Source organism: Heterocephalus glaber, unplaced genomic scaffold (genome assembly GCF_053883595.1).
Source record: "Heterocephalus glaber isolate CG9 unplaced genomic scaffold, H.glaber_assembly_v1.0 deba00001472, whole genome shotgun sequence".
Lineage (NCBI taxonomy): Eukaryota > Metazoa > Chordata > Mammalia > Rodentia > Bathyergidae > Heterocephalus > Heterocephalus glaber.
In genome coordinates, this window is record NW_028258315.1 from 44,992,312 (window position 1) to 45,013,452 (window position 21,141).

Sequence of the window (21,141 nt, forward strand, 5' to 3'; positions counted from 1 at the left end):
TGGGATGGGTCCCATGGGAGGTTAAAGGGTGAGCACTGCCCCACATAGAGCCCAGAGTGGCCCTAGTGTAGGCCATGAAAGGTAGAAAAGGCCAGCCTGTGGCCCCTGCCAGCTGGGCACAAAATCTTGGTATATTAGCAAAGCCCACCCTAGGGATCCCCATTCTCTTTTCCACTACCTTTGTCCACTGGTATGGAGGACACACTCCCCTCTTTGGGGGTCTCAGCAAGCTCCTTGGCCTTTTTGAGAGCCAACCGCTTCTTCTCCTGTTCCTCCAGCCACTCCTTGGGAGACAGCTTGTACAGAAAATCCTTATAGATCCTGTATTGCTGTAGAGTGTCTTCCTGTTTGGAGATTTCACTAGGCCCAGGGAGGGAAGGCTGAGGTCAGGCTCCATCTACTGTGAGGCATGGGTGGGCAACCTGTTCTTCGGAGCTCTGAATGCTGGGGAAAGGACTGGAAGTGACCAAAGCTCCCAGAGTTGTGGTTGCAAGTTCCTTTCCACCCAGGAGACTCTGCCTGCAATTCTCAGGCTGAAGCCCAGGGAGCCACTGAGCCAAACTGGTCCTTCATCGATGTGGTGTGGCCTTGGGAAAAATCACTGAATTGCTCTTGGCCTTAGTACCCCCCATCTGAAAATGGGCAGGGATTTGAGTTCCTGAGGTATATAGCAGCAAGGGTTACGTGGTAACCTCCCTTTGGCTATGGGTCAAGTGATGAAGGAAAATGGAGACAGGCCACTAAAGGACAGCATGCCCTCTGCCTTCACCTTTTTATATTCACAATCTGAGTGGTGAGGTCCTGGATCTCCATGATCTTCTCCACCTTGGCTTTGGTATCCTTCTCAGCCCTGAGGGATGGATGGGAACCAGGAGGACAATCACAGATGAGTAAATACCAGCAGTTAACCACTAGCCTCCGGGTCAGGGTTGGAGGCAGGAGCCAGAAGGCTGGCCAGTGGTCAAGCCTGGCCAGGGGTCAGCCTGAGGTCCAGCTAAGGTTGGGTTGGTTCTAGGGCAGGGCAGAATAAATGAGTGTGCACAGGCTAGAGGGCCCCAGGGGATGGTGTGTTTAGGCTGGCCAGCCCCTTGCAAGCTCACAGTCTCATGGCCTGCACTGAGCTGCGATCATTCTCCCTGAGGAACTCATCAAACAAGGCTGCGTCCTTCTCCAGAGACTTCTCAGCCTGCTCCAGCTTGGTCTCCTCCCAGGTTGCCAGCATCTCTAGCCGCCGGATCTCACTGCGTTTCATATCCAGGGAATACTGAGGGGCAGCAGGGCGAGCGGTGGGAGGTCACAGAACCTGGCCTGGGCCAGACACCCCGGCTGGAAGCCCTTGTTCTGGTTCAACTAAGCCTACCTGGATGAGAAACATCTTTCGATTCTGGTCAATGTACTTGCTTATCGAATCAGGTTCCAATTTCTTTTCTGCAATGAGAGGAGGCAGACAAATGGGAATGAGAGGTCCAGGCTGTGCCAAAGGCCAGGCACTCAGAGAACCTACAGGGGGCCCAACAGGCTCCTGGACAGGGCTCTGGCTGCCAGACTGGGAGGCTACAGGGATCACAGGGAATAGGGGTGTTGCTCTCTGCCACCAGCTAAAGGATAGAAGTTTCTCCCCAATACATAGCCAGCCCTCCTTATCTGTGGATCCTGAATCCTTAGATTTAACCAATCACAGATCAAAAACATTTGGAAAAATGTTGCATCTGTTCTAAACATATGTAGACTTTTCCCCCTTGTCACTATGAATAACACAGTATCACTTTTTACACAATAATTATACCTTATTCAGGATTATAGTAACCTAAAGATGATTTAAAGTATACAAGAGATGCACATAGGTGATATACTGTTTTATGTAAGGGACTTGAGTGTTTACAGATTTTGGTCTCCAAGTGTAGATGGGGGGTGTCCTCAGGCCAAGTGCCTGCAGATACCAAGAGATCACTGTATTATAGTCTCCATAGTTGGTGTTAGACTGGTGGGAAATCTTGGTCTGACTCTCCTGTTGCAGTATCCTTTTCATTTGGAATGACGATCTGGACACTCTAGAAATTTCCACTCTAAAATTTTCACCCAGTTGGACTTAATTGCAAAAGGCCTACTAGCAGGACCTGGATGAGGTGGGAGAGAAAAACAGGGTACTCGAATTCTCCAGAGCTCAGTCTGGATAACAGCTTATTCTACACTGACAGGGTGTAAAGCAGACAGAGGAAACAGGTCTCTACCTGAACAACTTGCTAGCAAAGCAGAGGGGCTGCCAAGTGGGGGCCAAGGGCCATGGGGACCTCTATCTTGTGCTTTGGGAGAGGAAGTGTTACGTGCTCCCTAACTTCAGAGTTCCAAGGAGCTACGCTTGACATTGTGTGTCTCTTTGCTCTTGAACCTCAGAATCCCTTTTCTTTCCAGGAGAAGAGCCCTGTGTGGTTGATGCAGTAGCTCTTTTCTGAGTCCCGAGGCCCTGGCTTGGCTTCCTTGAGTGACTTTGGAGAAGTCCCTGTCCGTCAAGGAGACCAAGATCCTCAATGGCAGTTTAGCTCAGTACAGAGAACTCTTGCAGCTCAACCAAGACAGCTTTCTCTGTCTTGCTTTCCCTGCCTCTGCCAGTCTTAGGAACAGAGAGCAGAGGCAGAAAAGTGTGATGCTGCTTCCTGGTGCCAGGTTCAGCACACAAAACTTCCAAGCGAGCTTGGGATTCTCACCAAAGTAATAAGCTGCTAACATCAGAGGTGGAGGTATGGAGCCCTGTCATGTTTTATATTCACATTCAGTACCTGTTATAGTTTGGATCAAAAATGTCCCCCAAAGGCTAATGTGTTCAGAGGTGGGGCTTTGGAAAATGATTAGATTGTGGAGGGCCAACCTCATCAATGGATTAATCCATGTGTGGTTCGGAGGCAGGATCTGGCTGTAGAGAGTAGGTCACTGGGGACATAACCAAGAAGGGTATATCTGCTTTCTGACCCCCCACCCCTCAGCTCTTACTTGGTTGCTTTGCTTTCTGGATGTCATGAGGTAAGCAGTTTTCTTCTGCCATACCCTGCTGCCATGGTCCTCTGTCTTGGATCTAGCCACCCATGGGCTGAAACTTCTGAAATTATGAGTTAAAATAAACCTGTCCTCCTCTATGTTGTTCATGTTGAGTCTGAAGCCACAGCAAAGCAAAGCAAACACACCTGTGATCCCACTGTGTGCCAAGACTCTGCCTCTTTCTAGCTTTGTCCAGCTGCAGCATTGATTAGTTTCATGGTCATGGCCAGTTATTTAGCCCCTTAGCAGCTCAGTTTCACCTCCTGGCTGTTAACAGTAACAACCTTCATGGGTTGTGGGAATTAATTGTTAATACATTGGATGTATTAAAACAGAACATATATACGACAGAGTTATTTTTATTACCAGTCAGAAATCTTAAGTACTGAGTATGTATTAGCATTCTACCCACTCAAATAATTAAAAAATTTTGAGCCAGGTGTGGTGTCACAGGCCTGTAATCCCAGCATTTTGGAACAATGAAGCAGGAGGACCACAAGTTAGAGCCCAGACTGGGCAACTTAGCAAATTAGCAACAAAAATTTAAAAGAGTCTGGAGATGTACCTCAGTATGAAGGCCTTGAGTTCAGTCCTCAGTAACACACACACACACACACACACACACACACACACACACACACACACACACACAGACTGCCATGCTAGAAAGAAGCAGGAGAAATCAATGAGGAGTCAGTGAGGAATAAGATAAAGCAGTTTAAAGTGCCAAAGCTTTCTTTTGGTTTGGCTTTGAATTTTGTTGGGTTTCTTGGGGTTTGTTTTGCTTTTGTTTTGGTGTTGGTGCTGGGGATAGGACCCAAGACCTCACACATGCCAGGCAAGTGCTGTAGCACCGAGCTACACCCCAGTTCTAAACTGCCTGAACTGCCTGTTTTGTAGATCATGCAGCCTGTATCAGAGGTGTCTATCCACATTCAGAATACACATGCCCCTGTGTCCCACAAACTCCTAGAGCTGCAGTCTGTAGAGATTGAGCCCTGGGAGGTAGCAGATAGGAGTCAGATGAAGATACGTGAAGCCCTCCTATAGGCATATAGTGAATGGCTGGGGGCACAAGGGCCCCCCAGATGCTGTCCCTCAGAGGCATGACTTCCTCAGGTCCCCCACCCCAGGCTGTGGAAGGTGGCACCTTTGGTCATGATCAGCTTCCAGGCCGTGTTGTCACCAAATGTTTGCAGCTGCTTGACCTTGGCCAGCAGCGCCTGGGCATCCATCTCCTCTTGGAGCTGCAGCTCCTGCCGTAGGCTGCTGTTCTTGGCAGACAACTTGGAGGCATATGTCATTTTCTCGTGTACCCGCATCTTCTTCTTCTGCTCTCGCTCCTGAGGACATTGAACTGGGTCAAGTGGGGCCCAGTCTCCTCTCCCCACCCAACATCCCACTGTGCCTGGGCCAGATCTCCACATCGTCCCCTCTGGGACTGCATATGGGCTGAAGGGGCACAAGGACACACAAGAAGTTACACAACACACACACACACACAAACACTTAGAAAGCATGCACACCCAACACCTGTGGAGCTGGATGCCTATGGAAAGGCCCAGCCCTGTGATTCTCACCACAGTGCCCAGGACTGAGAGTGGCATGGGAAGGAAGGCTCACAGGGAGGCCAATCAGCTCTGGAGAACAGGCCACCAGGTGGGGCCACCAGATAAATTACGGATGCCAAGCCAGATGTGCACCCCAGATCAACACAGCCTGGGGCATAATCCTACTGACCGATGATTTTATCTGAGATTTACATTTTTTTTTGGTACCAGGAGTGAGATTCACATTTAACTGAAGACCATGCAGTCTGACATGCTAGATATGACAAATATGCTCAAGGAACTTAGATTTGAGTTTTTAAAAGAACTATGGAATCCTAAATTAATCAGTAGATTCTGTTGTCAGTGTTGGCCAACTGGAAAGTCACTGGTGGTCTGCTGTTTCCACTGATAGTTCCCACTGCCCTACACTTCCAATCTGGACCGTAGGGTGCCTCCATGGCCTAGCCCTCCTTTGGGAGAAGAACCCAGGATGGTGGACGGGTACTGATCACAGCGGATCTCTGGTCAGGGATCTGTGGGTCTGCATGTGCCCTTCAGGGTCCTACCCACACTTAGCATTGACCCTTCACTAAAATCCCTTCACTGGGACTCTCCAAGGTCACTTTATTTCCTGTTGGGATCTGCCAAGTACCACAAACAATTCCACACCTATGAATCCTGGAGGAGTTCAGCAAATGTAAGATCTAAACTGAGGCCACCAGTTGGCATGTCTGTGTGTAATAGCAGAGCTGGGAAAAGGTCACCCTTAGAATCCCAGTGGCAACAGGTCCTTTATAAGGCATTGAGCAGCTCCTTCAGAGCAGGGTGAGGCTGGGGGCTCTGTTGGGTGAGGAGGGGATGAGGTTGGGGGATTTGCTGGGGTAGGGAGTATGTTAAGCTGGGGTCTTTCGTGGAGTGGGATAGGCAAGTTCATTTGGAAATGGATGTTTAGTGGAAGGAAGAGGTAAAACCAGGCTTGGAAATCAAAGAACCCAGTCCTGCATTGGAGAATAACAGGATCTCCAAGGTCAAAGCCAGAGAGAATTGCTGTGGTCTGCAGACCATTCTCCAAAGCTGCACAGTGCACCTCCCAGGGCAACACCTCTCTGAGAACCTTGGCATTTAGCATCTTGAAAGGGCTGGGGACACAGTTCTGGAATGTCTGATCCAAGCCCTGCTAGGTGGGACTGCAGAATGTGTCTTCCCACCAGTGCCCAGCTGATAATGGCATGAAGGTCTAGCTGCCCTGGGTACCAATGCCTTACAGAATCCCTGAGTCAGGGGAAGACAGAGGCTGTCTGGGCAGCCCAGGAGAAAGGCCAGGATGTCTGTTGGGTGGGTAGACCAGGGCTTGCTCTGGCTGTGCTGAGGGCTGTGGGAACAAGTGGGCTGCCCTGACCCTTGGGCACAGCTTTCATAAAGGAATGCAAGGAGTGTACCAGCATGCAGTCAAGACTTGAGCAGGGTGTTGGGCCTGCCCCAGGATGCTGAGGCACTGCTGAGGGGCATGTGTGTGCGTATCCATGTGTATACCTAGCCTCAAAGATTCCAAGGACAGAGTGGCCACTTAAGGCTACAGCAATCAGGGGAGAGGGCCCATGAGGTCTAACATTACCTTTGAAGGACAAGGAGAGTGGCAGAAGAGAATGCCATTTCACACAGGGGACAGTGAAAGAGGTGGTAGCTGAGGGACAGGGATTTAGCTCAGTGGTTCCACTGCTTGCCTCGAAAGCACAAGGTCCCAAGTTCGATCCCCGGTACCAAAAAAAAAAAAGAGAGAGAGAGATAGTGACTGAGGTTGTGGCTACTACAGCCCAAGGAACGCTTTATGACCAAGGCCCAAGAAAAACCAGGGATGAAAACAAGTAAGATAGGGACAAGTCAGAGGTCTGAGAGCCAGGCAGTGTTTCTAGGTAATTTTGAAGGAAAAGGTGAGCCATTGACTATTCTAGAGTGAGAGTGACCCAAGGAAAGTGCTTTTCTGAGAAGGGAAGTGTGACTCTGTTTATGTGACAGAAAGAAGCAATAGGAAAAGAGACGCTTCAAGGAGGGGCTGACCCCTGTCCTGGATACTCACTGTGATAGCCTTATTTCGCTCCTGATCTCTGAACAAGAAGATATCCACGTCTCCAGACACATGGAAAGGATTAGCTGGACCTTCTGGACTGCTCACTTGCCCTGGGAGGGGAACATTTTGTTGGGGAAAGGTGTAGCAGTTCTTCCAAGGCAGTGTGGTCTGTGCCCCTGGGCTCCCTGAGCCCTCCCAATCCAGCATGTGACACACAGAGTGAATGGAGAATGTTCTCTTGGATCCAGCTCTGCCCAAAGTCCACTCCTGGATCCTCCAGCTCCATAAATTTTACCTCTGTGGTTTGCCCCACTGTGAGCTGGGCTGCTATTCTGTGCATCTGCAAGAGAGCTCATGAACATGACCCTTGTGCCTCAAGCATCTGCCCTGTGTCTTTTCCTTTAAAGCCTCAGGAAACCATCTGTCAGGGAGGAGGGAAGCCAGAGCATACAATCTGTAAGTGGTGGAGGCAGGAGACCCAGGTCTGCTGAGTCTGAGCCGTGGGCCCCCAGGTGAACATGCGTTTGTCTTTCTAGGAGCCTGTGTGGGCCTCCTGGAGTAAGGCTGGGCTGGAAATCTGTCATTGTGCAGATGTGTTTTGCTCCTAATCTCCATGATTTTTTCCCCACACTGAGTTTGATTCAGAGAGAGAGAGAGAGAGGGATGGAGGAAGGGAAGAAGTGAGAGAGACAATGAGAGAGAGAGAGAGAGAGAGAGAGATCGATCCTAGAATAGATGCCCAAGGGAAGCAGAGAGGTCAGAGGAGGGCCTGCTTCCTCCATCAGGCCCAGCCCTACTCCCAGTAACGTTATGAATATATCTAAAACTGTAGGACAGCTCTGGAAAACAAGAGGGATACTGCTGAGATAGCAGAGGTTGTTAGGGAGCTTTGGGAGACCATGTCAGCACCAGAAAGCATACAGACAAATACAGAATGGGTACATCCCATGGGAGAATTGACACCATGGCTCAACAAATCAAAGGCACAGAGAGTTAAAGGATGAGGGAGGGGCTCTGTTAAATTAAAAGAGACCAAAGTGGTTCAGTTCTCAGCAGAATCCTGCTTAGAACAAACTTTCTACAGGAAGACATTTCTAAGGCTTTGTCAAGTTTTGATGATGGGACTGTGGGCTTGTAAGGAAACATCCCTGCTGGTGACAAGTGCACACTGTAGTATTTATGAAGGAAATGAAATGACATTTGAAGTAAAATGGATTTTATTTTAAAATATCCTAGCAAAGACAAAAAAGAAAAAGAAGAAAAGGATAAATTAAGCAGAAGCAGCAAAATCAAGTCAACTTCACAATCTGAGTGTGGTCCCCTATCTCTTGTGGTTTCACTCCTGGGTATGTTCGAATTTTCATAATTAAAAAGGAAAGAGGAAACAGGGTGGAGTGTGTGGTGGGAGACTCTAGGAAATGCTCACATCACAGACCTCAGTGGAAGGATCAGTCCAGCCTGTGAGCCCAGGGATGGGGCAGGAAGCAGGAAGAAGTCCAGGCAAGCCAAGGTATGGAGCAAATGGCAAGAAGCAAGTTCCCTGTGCAGAGGCTAAGGGGATGAAGCAGTCGAAGCTAGCTGCCTTTCCTTCTCCCTCCAAACAGGTGATAACAATGTGCCCAATTTTAAGTCTTCTTTTTAGATACTGATGGTCACATGACAAATTTTGGCCAGTGGATTGTGGGCAGAAATTGCTGTGTGGGCATTCCAGAAAGAATCCTTTCCCTGGGAGGGCTGAGTTGTCAGGTGAGCAGTTTTTCCTCCCCTTTCTGCCTTCCTGGAGTCAAATATGATCAGGCTGGGGTTACTGCAGACATTTTGTGACCACGAGGCAACGTTGTAGTTGAAAGCCCTAAGCCCTTTCCAGAGATTCAGAAAGACTTGGAAGTGACATTTGTGGAAACTTGTGAAGTTTGGGACTATCGTATTTCCCATTACTGGAGGAAAAAATAAATCCTACTTTGTTTATGTTCTGTAGCTCCATTCTCAACAGAAACAGAAGTGTTTCCCTCTTCCCTTAGCACTAGAGACTAAGTCTGAGGACATCTGCAGCCAAGAGAGGGGATTACTTCCTACCAACTCAGACTAACCATCCAGCTCAAGTGTTACCTTTGCCTGTTTTTGCACCTTTCTCCAATTTTTCAGTGACTGAAGAAGAACCGTTCTTGGATTCCAGACTCTTCCCTGGGGAGACACAAAAGTGAAAGCTATGGCAGTGACGCATCTGGCCAGGAGAGCTGTGAACATAGTGCGAGGCAAGGGGGAGATCCTGAGTGCCAGCATCAGTTCCTCACAACTTGTGGAGCAGCTTGACAAGTCACTTGGCCTCTTGGAGCCATGGTTTCTACATATGAGATGACCGAATGACTTTGCTGGGAAATTGTGAGAATTGTGCAAGAGAAAGGCCATCCAAGGTCCCACTAGCAAGGTCGGGCACACAGTGGATATTTTGTGCCCCATCCCCTTTCACATCATTCCTTAAGGTCAGTGCAAGACATTTTAGAGATGTGCACACAGGGGCTCAAGCGGATTAAAGACCCCAGACCTCAGACTTTGGCCTGGCCAGCACTGCTGCCTCCCAGGGCTCCCCTCAAGCCTTTGAACAGAGGATTCAAAAACCAGTGTCCTTCTCAGGGGGCACCCATCCCATCCCACCAGGAGGAGAGGCCCTGCCAGTCTCAGCCTTCTTTACAGGTCTAGGAAGTCAGATGTGGTTCCAAGAAGCCAGGAACCTCCTCCCCAGAGGCTGGAAATTCTCTCAGCTTGGGTAAGATCCCCAGCACATCCTTTCTTTAGGTGACATGTCCTGCTAGGCCCCACTGCCTTGTTCTTGTCAACTGATACCCATAGGGAAGGAGGCAGGTAGCCCAATATTTCCTGCATGACAGCCCAGGCATCACCTGGAGCTTAGAGATCCAAGTCCCTGCCTCAGGACTGGGGATGAAGGAGCCACAATGTGCTGTGGTGGGTAGGTCCTGGGAATAGGTTGGGGAAAGAGTATGGTCACCAACGGATCCAAGATGATGACAGGGAAAGCAGGACCCTGTCAGGGAGGTATGGGGGAATACCAAGGCCCAACCCTGAATAGAAGGGTGAAAGGCGAAGATGGAGGAAGATGGAGGGAAACCCAGGGAGGCGGGCAAGAAGGTTGGGCCTGGAGCTGAAACTCAAATGCCATCAACACTGCAGAATATACACTGTCAAATGGGAGGAAAGGAGGCAGCAGGGAGTGGGGAGCCCTGTGGAAAACTCTGGAGTTCAGACTCCTGAATCATTCCTGTTTCCTAACATTCTTTCCTAGTGGGCATATGGTTAAATTTCTTGCTAGTAAAACTTAATTAACTTTGTCATAAAAATCAGAAGGTATCAAATATCCAAAACAAATAAAGTCAAATAAATAGACTCACACCAAAAACACAAGTCAAACCCTATTTAAAAATTTGGTTCTTAATTGAAAAAGAAATGCAACTAGGTGTGATGGTGCACACCTGTAGTCCCAACATTCTAGGAGGCTGATGCAGGAGGAATGCAAGTTCAAGCCCAACCTGGGGAACTTAGTGACTTAGCAAGATCCTGTCTCAGTATGAAAAATTTTAAAAGGGCTGGACACACAGCTTAGTGCAAAGGTCTTAGGTTCATCCCCAGTGCCACAAAGAAAAGAAATAGACCTGTATAGCAAAAAATTTCAGATTTTTGATGTATTGACGTATTGATCAATGGGTTCAGCTCAGGTTTGACCTACTGATCCAATGGATGTTGTTGACATGATGCGGTGGTGAGATGAAAACTCCTCACCAGAAGCCCACTAACCTAACAAAGTTATGGATCTCTAATTAGAAGTGTTGTGTGCATACACATGCTTAAGTGCTTCTTACTTTTTCACTAAAAAATACATCTGCTAACAAGTTGTAACAAAGATGTTCTTAAGAACATTATGCTAAGTAAAATAAGCCAGTTGTCAAAGGACAAATAATGCATGAATCCATGCCTGTGAGCTTCCTAGAGCAGTCACCTTCTTCAGGACAGGAACTGGCTAGTGGTGCCAATGTGGAGCTGAAGTTCTCTGAAGAAGCTGCATCTGAGTTAGAGATCCTGCAAACTGCTTGCTTTGGCTGAGTATGGCATAGTGATTATGGAGAGATGGACTATTGCAGGTCAATAGTCAAAATTCTCTTGGCCTGTCTCAGCTCTTAAGATAGTAAGTAACCATCTTATTTGTTATTTATTTAGTGCTACTAGAGAGCAAACCTAAGGCCTTTGCACTGAGCTACATCCCAAGCCTTTTTTATTTTTAATTTTGAGGCAAGGACTTACTAATCCACTAAGTGGCCTGAGTTGGACTCAAGCTTGCCATCCTCCTGCCCCAGCCACCTAAAATGCTGTGATTATAAGTTCACCACCACGCCTGGTTCACATTTGATTTTTGTAACATTCTTATGTCTATGAAAATGCCATAACATGAAACCTACAATAATGATTCCCTGACATTGCTGTAGCCTGCCTACCTGATGCTGCTATCTATGTGTTTGTTGATTGTATTGATTTGTGACTATCTTTGTTCTTTGGCTATAAAAATTCACCTAACCTCTTTTAGCACAGAATGTGCCCTTCAGGGTAATTTGAATCAATGCTCCCAGGACAGTCACTCATGCTGGACTCAGCATGAACTATCTCTTATTCCTTTAAAGCTGAGTTATTATTTTACTTTGACACCAGGGCTGGCAGGGAGTGGGGGTGGGTAAATGCTTAATGGGGTGGGGTAAATGCTTAATGAGGACAGAGATTCAGTTGTGAGATATAAAAGTTCTAGACATGCATGGTGGTGATGGCTGAAAAACAACGAGAATGTGCTTAAGGCCATTGAACTTTAAAATACTTTAAAATAGCTAAGATGGTCTATTTTATGTTATGTGTATTTTGTCATAATTTTTTTGCTTAAGTTCTTTCATTAATACATTTTAGGTATACAATACGTTTGCATTTATCATTGGGTGCTTGTACCTGTACATGATGTATCTTAGTTCTTATTTTTTCCCTATTCCCCATGCTCTCTTCACCCCCCCTTCCCTATTTACAAAGACTGTGTTACCATTTTTTTCTTTTCTCATAATTTTTCCTTTCCCTTCTTTCCTTTCCCCTTCCCCTCCCACTTCCCCTACTCTTTGGACCCTTTCTTCCTATTTAAAATTATCAATTATTCATTTCGATCATTTTAACCCTTATTTACACTATCAGTTTCTCATACTAGAGAAACTATTTGGTATTTACACATGTGGGTCCTATTTATTTCACTTAAGAGTATGGCCTCAATATGCATTGACTTAGCTATACATGTCTCTAGTTTCTCATTCTTTATGGCTGAGTAGTACTCCATTTTATTTAAAAAAAACACATCATCTTTATCCAGTTTCCAGTTGATGGGCACTTGGGCTGCTTCCAATCTTTAGCTATTACAAACTGTGCCGCTATGAACATGGGTGCACATATATCGCTGTGGTATGATTCTTTCAATTCTTTGGGGAAGATACCCAGCAGAGGAATAGCTGGGTCAAATGGGACCTCTAATCCTATTTCTTTGAGGTATCTCCATACTGATTTCCACAGTGGTTGCACCAGCCTGCACTCCCACCAGCAATGGAGAAGGGTTCCTTTCGCCCCACACCCCCACCAGCATTTGTTTTTGTTTTTGTTTTTGTTTGGTACCAGGGATCAAACTCGGGTCCTTGCGCTTGCGCAGCAGGTGGCGAAACCACTGAGCCAAATCCCCAGCCCTCACCAGCATTTGTTATTGGTTGATTTCTTGATAGCAGCCATTCTTTCTGGGGTGAGGTGGAACCTCAGTGTTGTTTGCATCTGCATCTCTCAAATGACCAGTGATGTTGAACATTTTTTCATATATTTATTTGCTGCTTTTACTTCTTTGTCTGAGAAATGTCTGTTCATTTCAGATGCCCATTTTTGAATTGGGTCTTTGAATTTGGGAGGTCTGATTTTTTTCAGTTCTTTATATATTCTAGATAGTAGTCCTTTGTCTGAGGTACAGCTGCTAAAATTTTTTTTCCCACATTGTAGGTTGTCTCTTAGCTCTGTTGGTGGTTTCTCTTGCAGTACAGAAGCTTTTTAATAAGATGAGATCCCAGCTGATGATTCTTTGTGCTAGTTCTCGTGCTACTGAGGTTTTGTTCATAAAGTCTTTTCCTATACCAATGTCTTTAAGAGTTCTGCCTAACTTATCTTCCAGCAAGTTTAGTGTTTCTGTTTTAATATTTAGGTCTTTAATCCACTTTGATCTTAGTTCAGTGCAAGGTGAAAGATATGGGTCTAGTTTTAATCTTTGGCAGGTTGAAATCCTGTTTTTCCAACACCATTTATTAAATAGGTTATCTTTCCTTCAATGAGGGTGATTGGCTTGTTTGTCGAAGATGAGGTGGCTGAGTATGTCTGGAGTTGTTTCTGCATCTTCAAATCTATTCCACTGATCCTTGGTCTGTTTCTTCGCCAGTACCATGGTGTTTTTATCACAGTAGCTTTGTAGTATAGTTTCAAGTTGGGGATTGTGATACCCCCTGCCATGTCACTGTTGCCTGGAATTACTTTTGCTATTCTAGGTCTCTTCTGGTTCCAAATGAATTTTTGGACTGTTTTCTCTAGTTCTGTGAAATATATTATTGCAATTTCAAGCGGCATTTCATTAAATCTATATAGTAGTTTTGGAAGTATGGCCATTTTCACTACATTGGTTCTTCCTACCCAGGAGCAAGGGATATCTTTCCATTTTCTTGTATGCTCTTCAATCTCTTTTTTCAGAGTGCTGTAGTTTTCAGCGTAGAGGTCTTTTGCTTCCTTTGTTAGACTGATTCCTAGATATTTCATTTTTTTGGAAGCTATTGTAAAAGGAATTGTTTTCCTAATTTCTCTCTCAGTGAGTCTGTTATTTGTGTACAAAAAGGCTACTGAGTTTTGAGTGTTGACCTTGTATCCAGCTACTCTACTGAATCTGTCAATTAAATCTAGAAGTCTTTTGGTGTAGTTTTTTGGGTCGTCTATGTAAAGTATCATAACATCAACAAATAATGACAGTTGATCTTCTTTCCTTCCTATCTTTACTCCTTTTATTTCTTTCTCTTTTGTAATTGCTTTGGTTAATGTTTCCAGAACTATATTGAACAGGAGTGGTGATAGTGTTCATCCTGGTCTTGTTCCTGATTTTAGTGTGAAAGTTTTCAGTTTTTGACCATTTAGTATGATGTTGGCTGTTGGTTTTTCATAGATAGCCTTAATCAGGTTGAGATAAAGACATCTTATTCCAATTTTCTGTAGGGTTTTTATCATGAATGGGTGTTGGATTTTGTTGAATGCTTTTTCTGTATCTATTGAGATGATCATATGGTTTTTGTCCTTGACTTTGTTAATATAGTGTATTACATTTATTGATTTATGTATGTTGAACCATCCTTGCATCCGTGGGATAAATCTGGTCATGGTGTATGATCTTCTTGATGACCCCCTGTATTCTGTTTGCCAGAATCTTGTTGAGGATGTTTGCATCTATGTTCATTAGGGAGATTGGCCTGTAGTTCTCTTTTTTGTTGGATCTTTCCCTGTTTTTGTATCAAAGTAACACTTGCTTCCAGGAATGAATTTGGAAATATTGCTTCTCTTTCAATTTCCTTGATAAGTTTAAAGAGTAATGGCAATAGTTCTTCTTTAAATGTCTTGCAGAATTCAGCAGTGAAGTCATGAGGACCTGGGCTTTTCTTTGTTGGTAAATTTTTTTATTACATTTTCAATTTCACTCATTGTAATTGGGGTATTTAGAATTTCTATATCTTCTTCATTTAACTTTGGCAATTCATATACATCTAGGAATCTGTCCATTTCTTCTTGTGTTTTCCATTTTATTAGAGTACAGCTTCTCAAAGTAGGTATTGATGATCCTCTGGATTTCTGCTGGATCTGTTGTGACTTCACCTTTTTCATTCTTAGTTGCATGGATTTGAGCCTTTTCTTTCCTTTTTTTTGTTAAGGTTGGCTAAAGGTTCATCAATTTTATTTATTTGTTCAAAAAACCAACTCTTTCATTCATTGATTTTTTTGTATCATTCTCTTAGTCTCCATTGTATTGTTTTCTGCTCTGATTTTTATAATTTCCTCTCTTGTATGAGCTTTGAGTTTGTTATGCTCTTCCTATTCTAGGAGCTTCAGGTCCTGCATTAGGTTATTTATCTCAGCTCTGTCTGTTTTCCTAATATGGGCATTCACTGCTATGAATTTCCCTTGTAGAACTGCTTTCATTGTGTCCCATAGATTGCTGTATGTTGTAGTGGCATTATCATTTACTTGTAGAAACTGTCTAATTTCTTCTTTAATTTCTCCTGTGACCTATTGGTTGTTCAGGAGAGTGTTATTCAATTTCCATGTGTTTGTGGGGGTTTTGCGGTTTCTTATGTTATTGATCTCCAATTTTATTGAACTATGGTCTGATAATATACAGGGAGTAACTTCAATTCTTTTACATTTACTTAGACATGGACCAGGGATTTAGCTCAGTGGTTTCACTGCCTGCTGTGCAAGTGCAAGAACCCGAGTTCGATCCCCAGTACCAAAAAAACAAAAACAAAAACATTTACTTAGACATGTCCTATGAGCTAGCATGTGGCCTATTTTGGAGAATGACCCATGTGCAGCTGAAAGAATGTGTATTCTAATTTTGTGGGGTGGAACACTCTGTAAACATCTACTAAGTCTATTTGTTCAGTAGCTTGGTTCAGTTGTAGTATTTCATGCTTACTTTTTTGTCTAGATGATCCGTCTATTTGTGATAGTGGGGTATTGAGGTCCCACACCACAATTGTATTAGTGCTTATTTATTTTTTCATGTCCATTAATATTTGTTTTGTATAGCTGGGGGCATTTGTATTTGGTGCATATATATTTAGGATTGTCATCTCTTCCTCTTGGATTGTTCCCTTCACAAGGATGTAGTGACCACCTTTGTCTCTCTTACTTAGTTTTGGTTTGAAATCTACTTTGTCTGCAAATAAGACTGCTACCCCTACTTTTTTCCAGGTTCCTATTGGGTGGAGAACTCTTTTCTACCCGTTTACTTTCAGTCTATGAATTTCTTTTTGAGTTAGGTGTGTTTCTTGTATACAGAATATTGTTGGATTTTGCTTCTTAATCCATTGTGCCAGTCTATTCCTTTTGATTGGTGAATTGAGGGCATTAACATTCACGGTTATAATTGATAAATATTGACTCATCCTTGTCATGATGTTTTACTGTTGTTGGCTCTTTTATTTTTTATTTTTCCCCCTTTCCCTTTAGTTTCTTGCCTTGCCTGGTGGCTTCTCTCTGTTGGGGCTCATGGAGTTGTGACCTTCATTGTCTTTTTCTAAGATATTGTTTAGAATTGTTTGACGTGCTGGTTTGGTGTTCATGAAATTCTTCCAGTGTTCTTTGTCATGGAAGTATCTAAATTCCCCATCAATTTTGAAAGATAATTTTGCCGGATACAACAGTCTAGGTTGGAAGTTATTTTCTTTTAAGGCGTGAAATACTTCACTCCAGGATCTCTGTGGAGAGTCTCCAAGTCTCTGCTTGACTTGAGGGTTTGTGTTGAGAAATCTCCTGTGATTCTGATGAGCTTTTCTTTGTAGGTGATTTGTTTCTTTTCTCTAACTGCTTGTAGGATTTTGTTCTTCTGTTGGGTTCTGGGATCTTGACTATTATATGTCTAGGTGTAGATTTTTTTTGTTTGTGGCTAGTTGGAGTTCTGTATGCCTCACTTATCTGTATGTCTAATGCTCTACCTCTGTCTGGGAAGTTTTCTACTATTACTTTTGTGAACAGTTTTTTACGCCAATTGTACTTTCTCCTGCTTTTTCATGGACTCGCATCAGTCTCATGTTATTCTTCTTTGCATCACCTAGCAGCTGCTGGATTGATTTCTCACGGTTCCTTACTATTTTGAAGAAATTTCTATTTTCATCATCATTAACTGCAATCCTGTCTTCTGTATCTGATATTCTATCTTCACATTCCCTTAATCTGCTGTGGATACTTTCAGTGGAGTTTTTAATCTCCTGAATATCTGTTTGAATCTGTTTCATAGATTCCATTTTTTTGTTATGTTGGGCCATCATGGTTTCCATTTCTTTTTTTTTGCTGGGTATTCATGGCTTCCGGCATGTTTTTGAGCTCACCTACTTTTTTTATCTGTTTCTGTTCTACAGCCTCTAATCATGTCTATCACTCTGCTCACCATCTCTGTAGTTATCTGGGAAATTATTTCTGGTTTGAATTTTTCTAGGGATAAAATATCTGTTTTTTCACTTCCTGTGCTATCAGTTCAGGGTGTTCAGGTGGTTGATTATCAGACTTTTCTACTTCATTTCCCACAGAATTTACCTTCGGTGGGGTGGAAGTCTGAGTTTTTTGCCTTGCTTAAATGTCTTCTCTCTCTTTTTTTTTTTTGGTACTGTCCTTGGTTTAATTCCTGGGTTGATACTTTGAAATTCCTTATTGTAAGTATTTTTGTTGATGTGTTTAGAACCCTTATGGAATGATTGCTTCTCAGTGATGTCTTCCAGATATAGCTGGCCTTTAGGTTTTGAGTCTCTAATGACTCTGAGGCTGTCTCATTTTCATTATACCAAGAAGGACAACTGATTAGATCAATCACAGCACCTTAGCCTGAGTGATACAATCAGCCATACCGTAGCATCAAGTACATCTTAGAAAATGACAATTTGTGGTAGTTATTAAATCTATCACCTTTAACTGTGTGAATTAAATAAAAATTGAGTACCAACCCAACATATGTTTATGGTGAATAAACTCTTCAATATAGCAACTTTACCCTTCGGGATGGGTAGTTAGAAGGAGTTGGGGAGGGAGGGATCGCTAGGTAGAAGGATAGGGGAAGGTTAGCAGTGAGGCCATATAACACAGGCAAGAGCAGGAAAAAGAGAAGAAAAGAAAAATAAAGAATAAATCCAAATTTGGGCTAGAACAGAAACAAAAAGGAAGATGAAGAACAATGTGGGACACGAAGAGATCGAGTGTGAGAGAGAGAGAGAAAGAAAAGAGAAAAGAAAGAAAATGAATAGAAAAATAGGGCCAGGGATTTAGCTCAGTGGTTCTGCCACCTGCTCTGTAAGCACAAGGGCCTGAGTTCGATCCCTGGTACCAAATAAATAAATAAATAAATAAATAAATAAATATAAAAATTTTAAAAGAGTAGAAAAAGAAAAACTTAAAAATAAGAGCAAAGTCATAATAATAATAATAATTTTGAAAATAACAAATAAAAAAGAAAAATGAAGGGCCTCCTTTAGGTTATGTCTCTGCTGTCATAATAGACAACGTGGGCAGCAATGTGCCCACATAAGTCAATGAGTCTCAGTAAGCCAGTCACAGACCCATGAGATTCAGGCAGATTTCTGGCTGCAAGTCCCAAGTTGAGCTCCCTGTCCTCCTGTAAGGTTAAACTCTACAAGATTCTGCTGCAGGTTCCAGCTGCCCTTCCCCTGAAGATTGTCCACGTTCGGATCAGAGGTGATGATCCCTCCAACTTACCAAGTAAGGTCGTCTGGTGTGCCTTTATTGCAGAGATTCTCTTCACTTTTCCAGTGGGCTCCAGTTTTCATCAAGGAGCCTGAGAGGGGCCCTCTATCTGTTGTTCACTTCTGCTATATCTTCTGGAGCTCAGGACAATGGCCTTTATGTCCCCCTGTGCCTTTGTAGAATGGAACCAGGTAGCGGCACAGCTAGGAGGCCAGAGGTGTGTGTGTTGGGGGGAGGGGGCTTCAGGTGCCCGCTCGGCTAAGCTGGTTGCAGTGGGCATGCAAGGGGTGAGGGGTTCTCACTATCCTGCTTGTTGCTGTTGGTGGGCATGGCATGGGTTGATGGGGCGGGTCTCCAAGTGGCCAGGGACCTCTCTTGGCCCACATAGCTAAGCTGGTCACCGTGGGGATCTTTATCATAATTTTTAAAAGTTTAAAGTCCTTCTGCTCACACTCAGTTGTCTATACTTAATTCAGTGAGTCCCTTGATGGCCTGAGATTTTTCTCAGGCTTTTGCAATTTCCAAAATTTTGTAATGATTTCAGTGGATCAGACAGACTGCTTCCCACACCTTTCCCCCCCAGACTTCTGTCACTCCAATAGGTGATGAATGGCAGCTCAATTTTCATTTGCATTTCTTAAGAAAGTGACCATGCCTTTCAGATTTTTTTCCCAAGCATTGAAGATTAAATCCAGAGCTTTTGCACTAAGCTATATCCCCAGCTCTTTGCAAAAATTTTTATTCTGAGAAAGGGACTTTAGGTGCTGAATTTCCCAAGCTTCAACCTTCCTGCCTCAGCTCCCAGAGTGCTGACATTAGTCATGGACCATCACACGTGGCTTCAGATGTTAATTATCCATTTGCTTGCCTCTTTTTGTTAGTATCTTTTCCTCACTTTTCTATTGCAAGTATGTAGATTTTAACTGATGCCTGAGACCTCTTACCTGAGACAGTGGCTCACTTGTCAGAGATGCTAAACATATATTTCTTTCAGGAGATTTATCAATTACATTTTAGCTTTATCAATGTTTTCCTTGCAGGAAATTATAATTTTTGCTTAATGAAATGCTTTGGAATTTTGTGTCTTACTTAGAAAGGCAGCTGCATCCAAAAATTAAATGTATTTTTCAAAAAATCCTATATTTTCTTCTAGTATTTTAACAACATATAGTTTTAAAAATTAAAATCCTTAAGCCATATGAGGTGGCACATACATGGAATTTCAGATAGTCAGGAGACGGAGGCAGAAGGGCCCAAATTAGAGGTCAACCTGGGCAACTTGAAAACCCTGTTTCAAAATAAAAATAGGGCTGGAGATATAGCTCAGTGCTCCCTAGCCTCAATCTCTGGTACTGTAAAATAAATTAAGTCTTTAAAATAAAAGTCTACTTTTAGAATTGAGGTAGAAGAAATAAAGATAGGTAAAAAGGAGACAAGGAAACTAGAGTTCTAAGGCATGGACCAAGTTACCCATGATTATCCCCATCTGTTTGCCATATCCTTACTTCCTAGTCTTATGATCAGGAGTTTCAGAAATTCAAGACTCAGCTTGTCCCATTCTAATATATTAGTTTACCACCTAGCCAGAAAACTTGCAAAGTCAGATTGGGTGATATCTTTGATAAGTCTCCCACTACCTCAGCAGCTATTATGTATAGTAGCTGCCCTCTTCCTATTGAGCCTTGCCCCCTCCCCTGTGTGACATCATGCCAAGATGGTTGCTCCCACCAAAGAACAAACCCTTCTTCCCAGTATGCCCCTGTTCCCGCCTAGAAAGTAACCTGATACTCGCTCACCTCCTACCACTTAGTGACATCACCGGCTCCTCCATTCCCTAGTCACTACCTCACTCAACCCCACCTCAGCCCTTACAAACCCCACCCCAGTGTCTATAAAAGACTCTCCCTGCCCCAGCCATATTGCTTTTGTCTCTCCTTTGTTCAGAGACAGCCCGACAGATCTATTCCCCTAATAGAGGCTTGTTGTGGCCTGGTCTGGTGTTGGTCTTCGGCCCTTTTACCTGACATTTCTGGTGCCATGACTCGGATGGTAGATGGTCCATTAATGGATGATCCCCCACAGGACGGGGTTGATTGACCTTTTGGCCATCTCCATCGGACCCAGCTGCCGTTACCAGGACCCTCTGGGGCTTTTTACCTTTGCCATTGCTGATGCTACACATCCACACCAGTCACCAATGTCTGGGAGAGTAGGGAGTTCAGCCTCCCTCTTGTCGGGTTCTCTGTCTCGCTCTCTCTCCCTCCGGGGACTTCTCAGAAGTCCAAGCACTTGGTCAGAGAAACCCCCATGGCCACTGGGCCCAGGACCGTGCCCCTGGGAGACGTCCCGTCGGCCAGCCTCCTCTTGTTCTCTCTCTCTTGGGAGACTCACTCGGAGGTTGTCAAAGGAGACAAGGATGCTTCTCCCCTTTGTCCCTCTCCCAGGGGGCTGCTTCCTCCTCACCCGCTCTAACCAGGGGGTCCAACAATCCAAACCCCACCCCTCAACGCCTCCGGGCTGCCTTCTGGCACAACTCAAACCCCTCGGATTGTTGGGACCAGACTTTAAGCCAAAAAGACTTGTTTTCTATTGTAATCAGGTTTGGCCTCAGTATAAATTAGATAATGGGTTTCCATGGCCCCAAAATGGCACTTTCAATTTTAACATACTGTGTGATTTACACAACTTCTGTCAACAAATGGCAAATGGTCAGAAATCCCCTACATACAAGCCTTTTCTACCTATACTCTTAAACCTCCCTCTGTCAAACCTGTTCTCCTTCTCAAGTACTCCTAGCCTGAGCAGATCACTCACCACTCATACCTCCCCCACTTTATAACTCTGTTGATAGGAAAAAGTTTTAAAGTTTAATAGATTAGCTATTAAAGTAGTTGTGGAAGCAAACTAGGTAGTGTATCCCTT

The 21,141-nt window shown here is 44.1% G+C and overlaps 1 protein-coding gene across 1 annotated transcript in view; it reads right to left on the minus strand.

Annotated features, from left to right (window-relative positions):
* Cfap100 (cilia and flagella associated protein 100) overlaps positions 1-21,141 on the minus strand; it is a 58,198-nt gene that overhangs the window by 29,910 nt on the left and 7,147 nt on the right. The window contains exons 3-9 of the mRNA XM_004854153.3: positions 8,761-8,835; positions 6,661-6,761; positions 4,184-4,376; positions 1,361-1,428; positions 1,101-1,264; positions 770-850; positions 179-360 (exon numbers count right to left, since the gene is read on the minus strand). Coding sequence (XP_004854210.2) covers positions 179-360; positions 770-850; positions 1,101-1,264; positions 1,361-1,428; positions 4,184-4,376; positions 6,661-6,761; positions 8,761-8,835 — 864 coding nt within the window. The remainder of the gene's footprint in view (positions 1-178; positions 361-769; positions 851-1,100; positions 1,265-1,360; positions 1,429-4,183; positions 4,377-6,660; positions 6,762-8,760; positions 8,836-21,141) is intronic.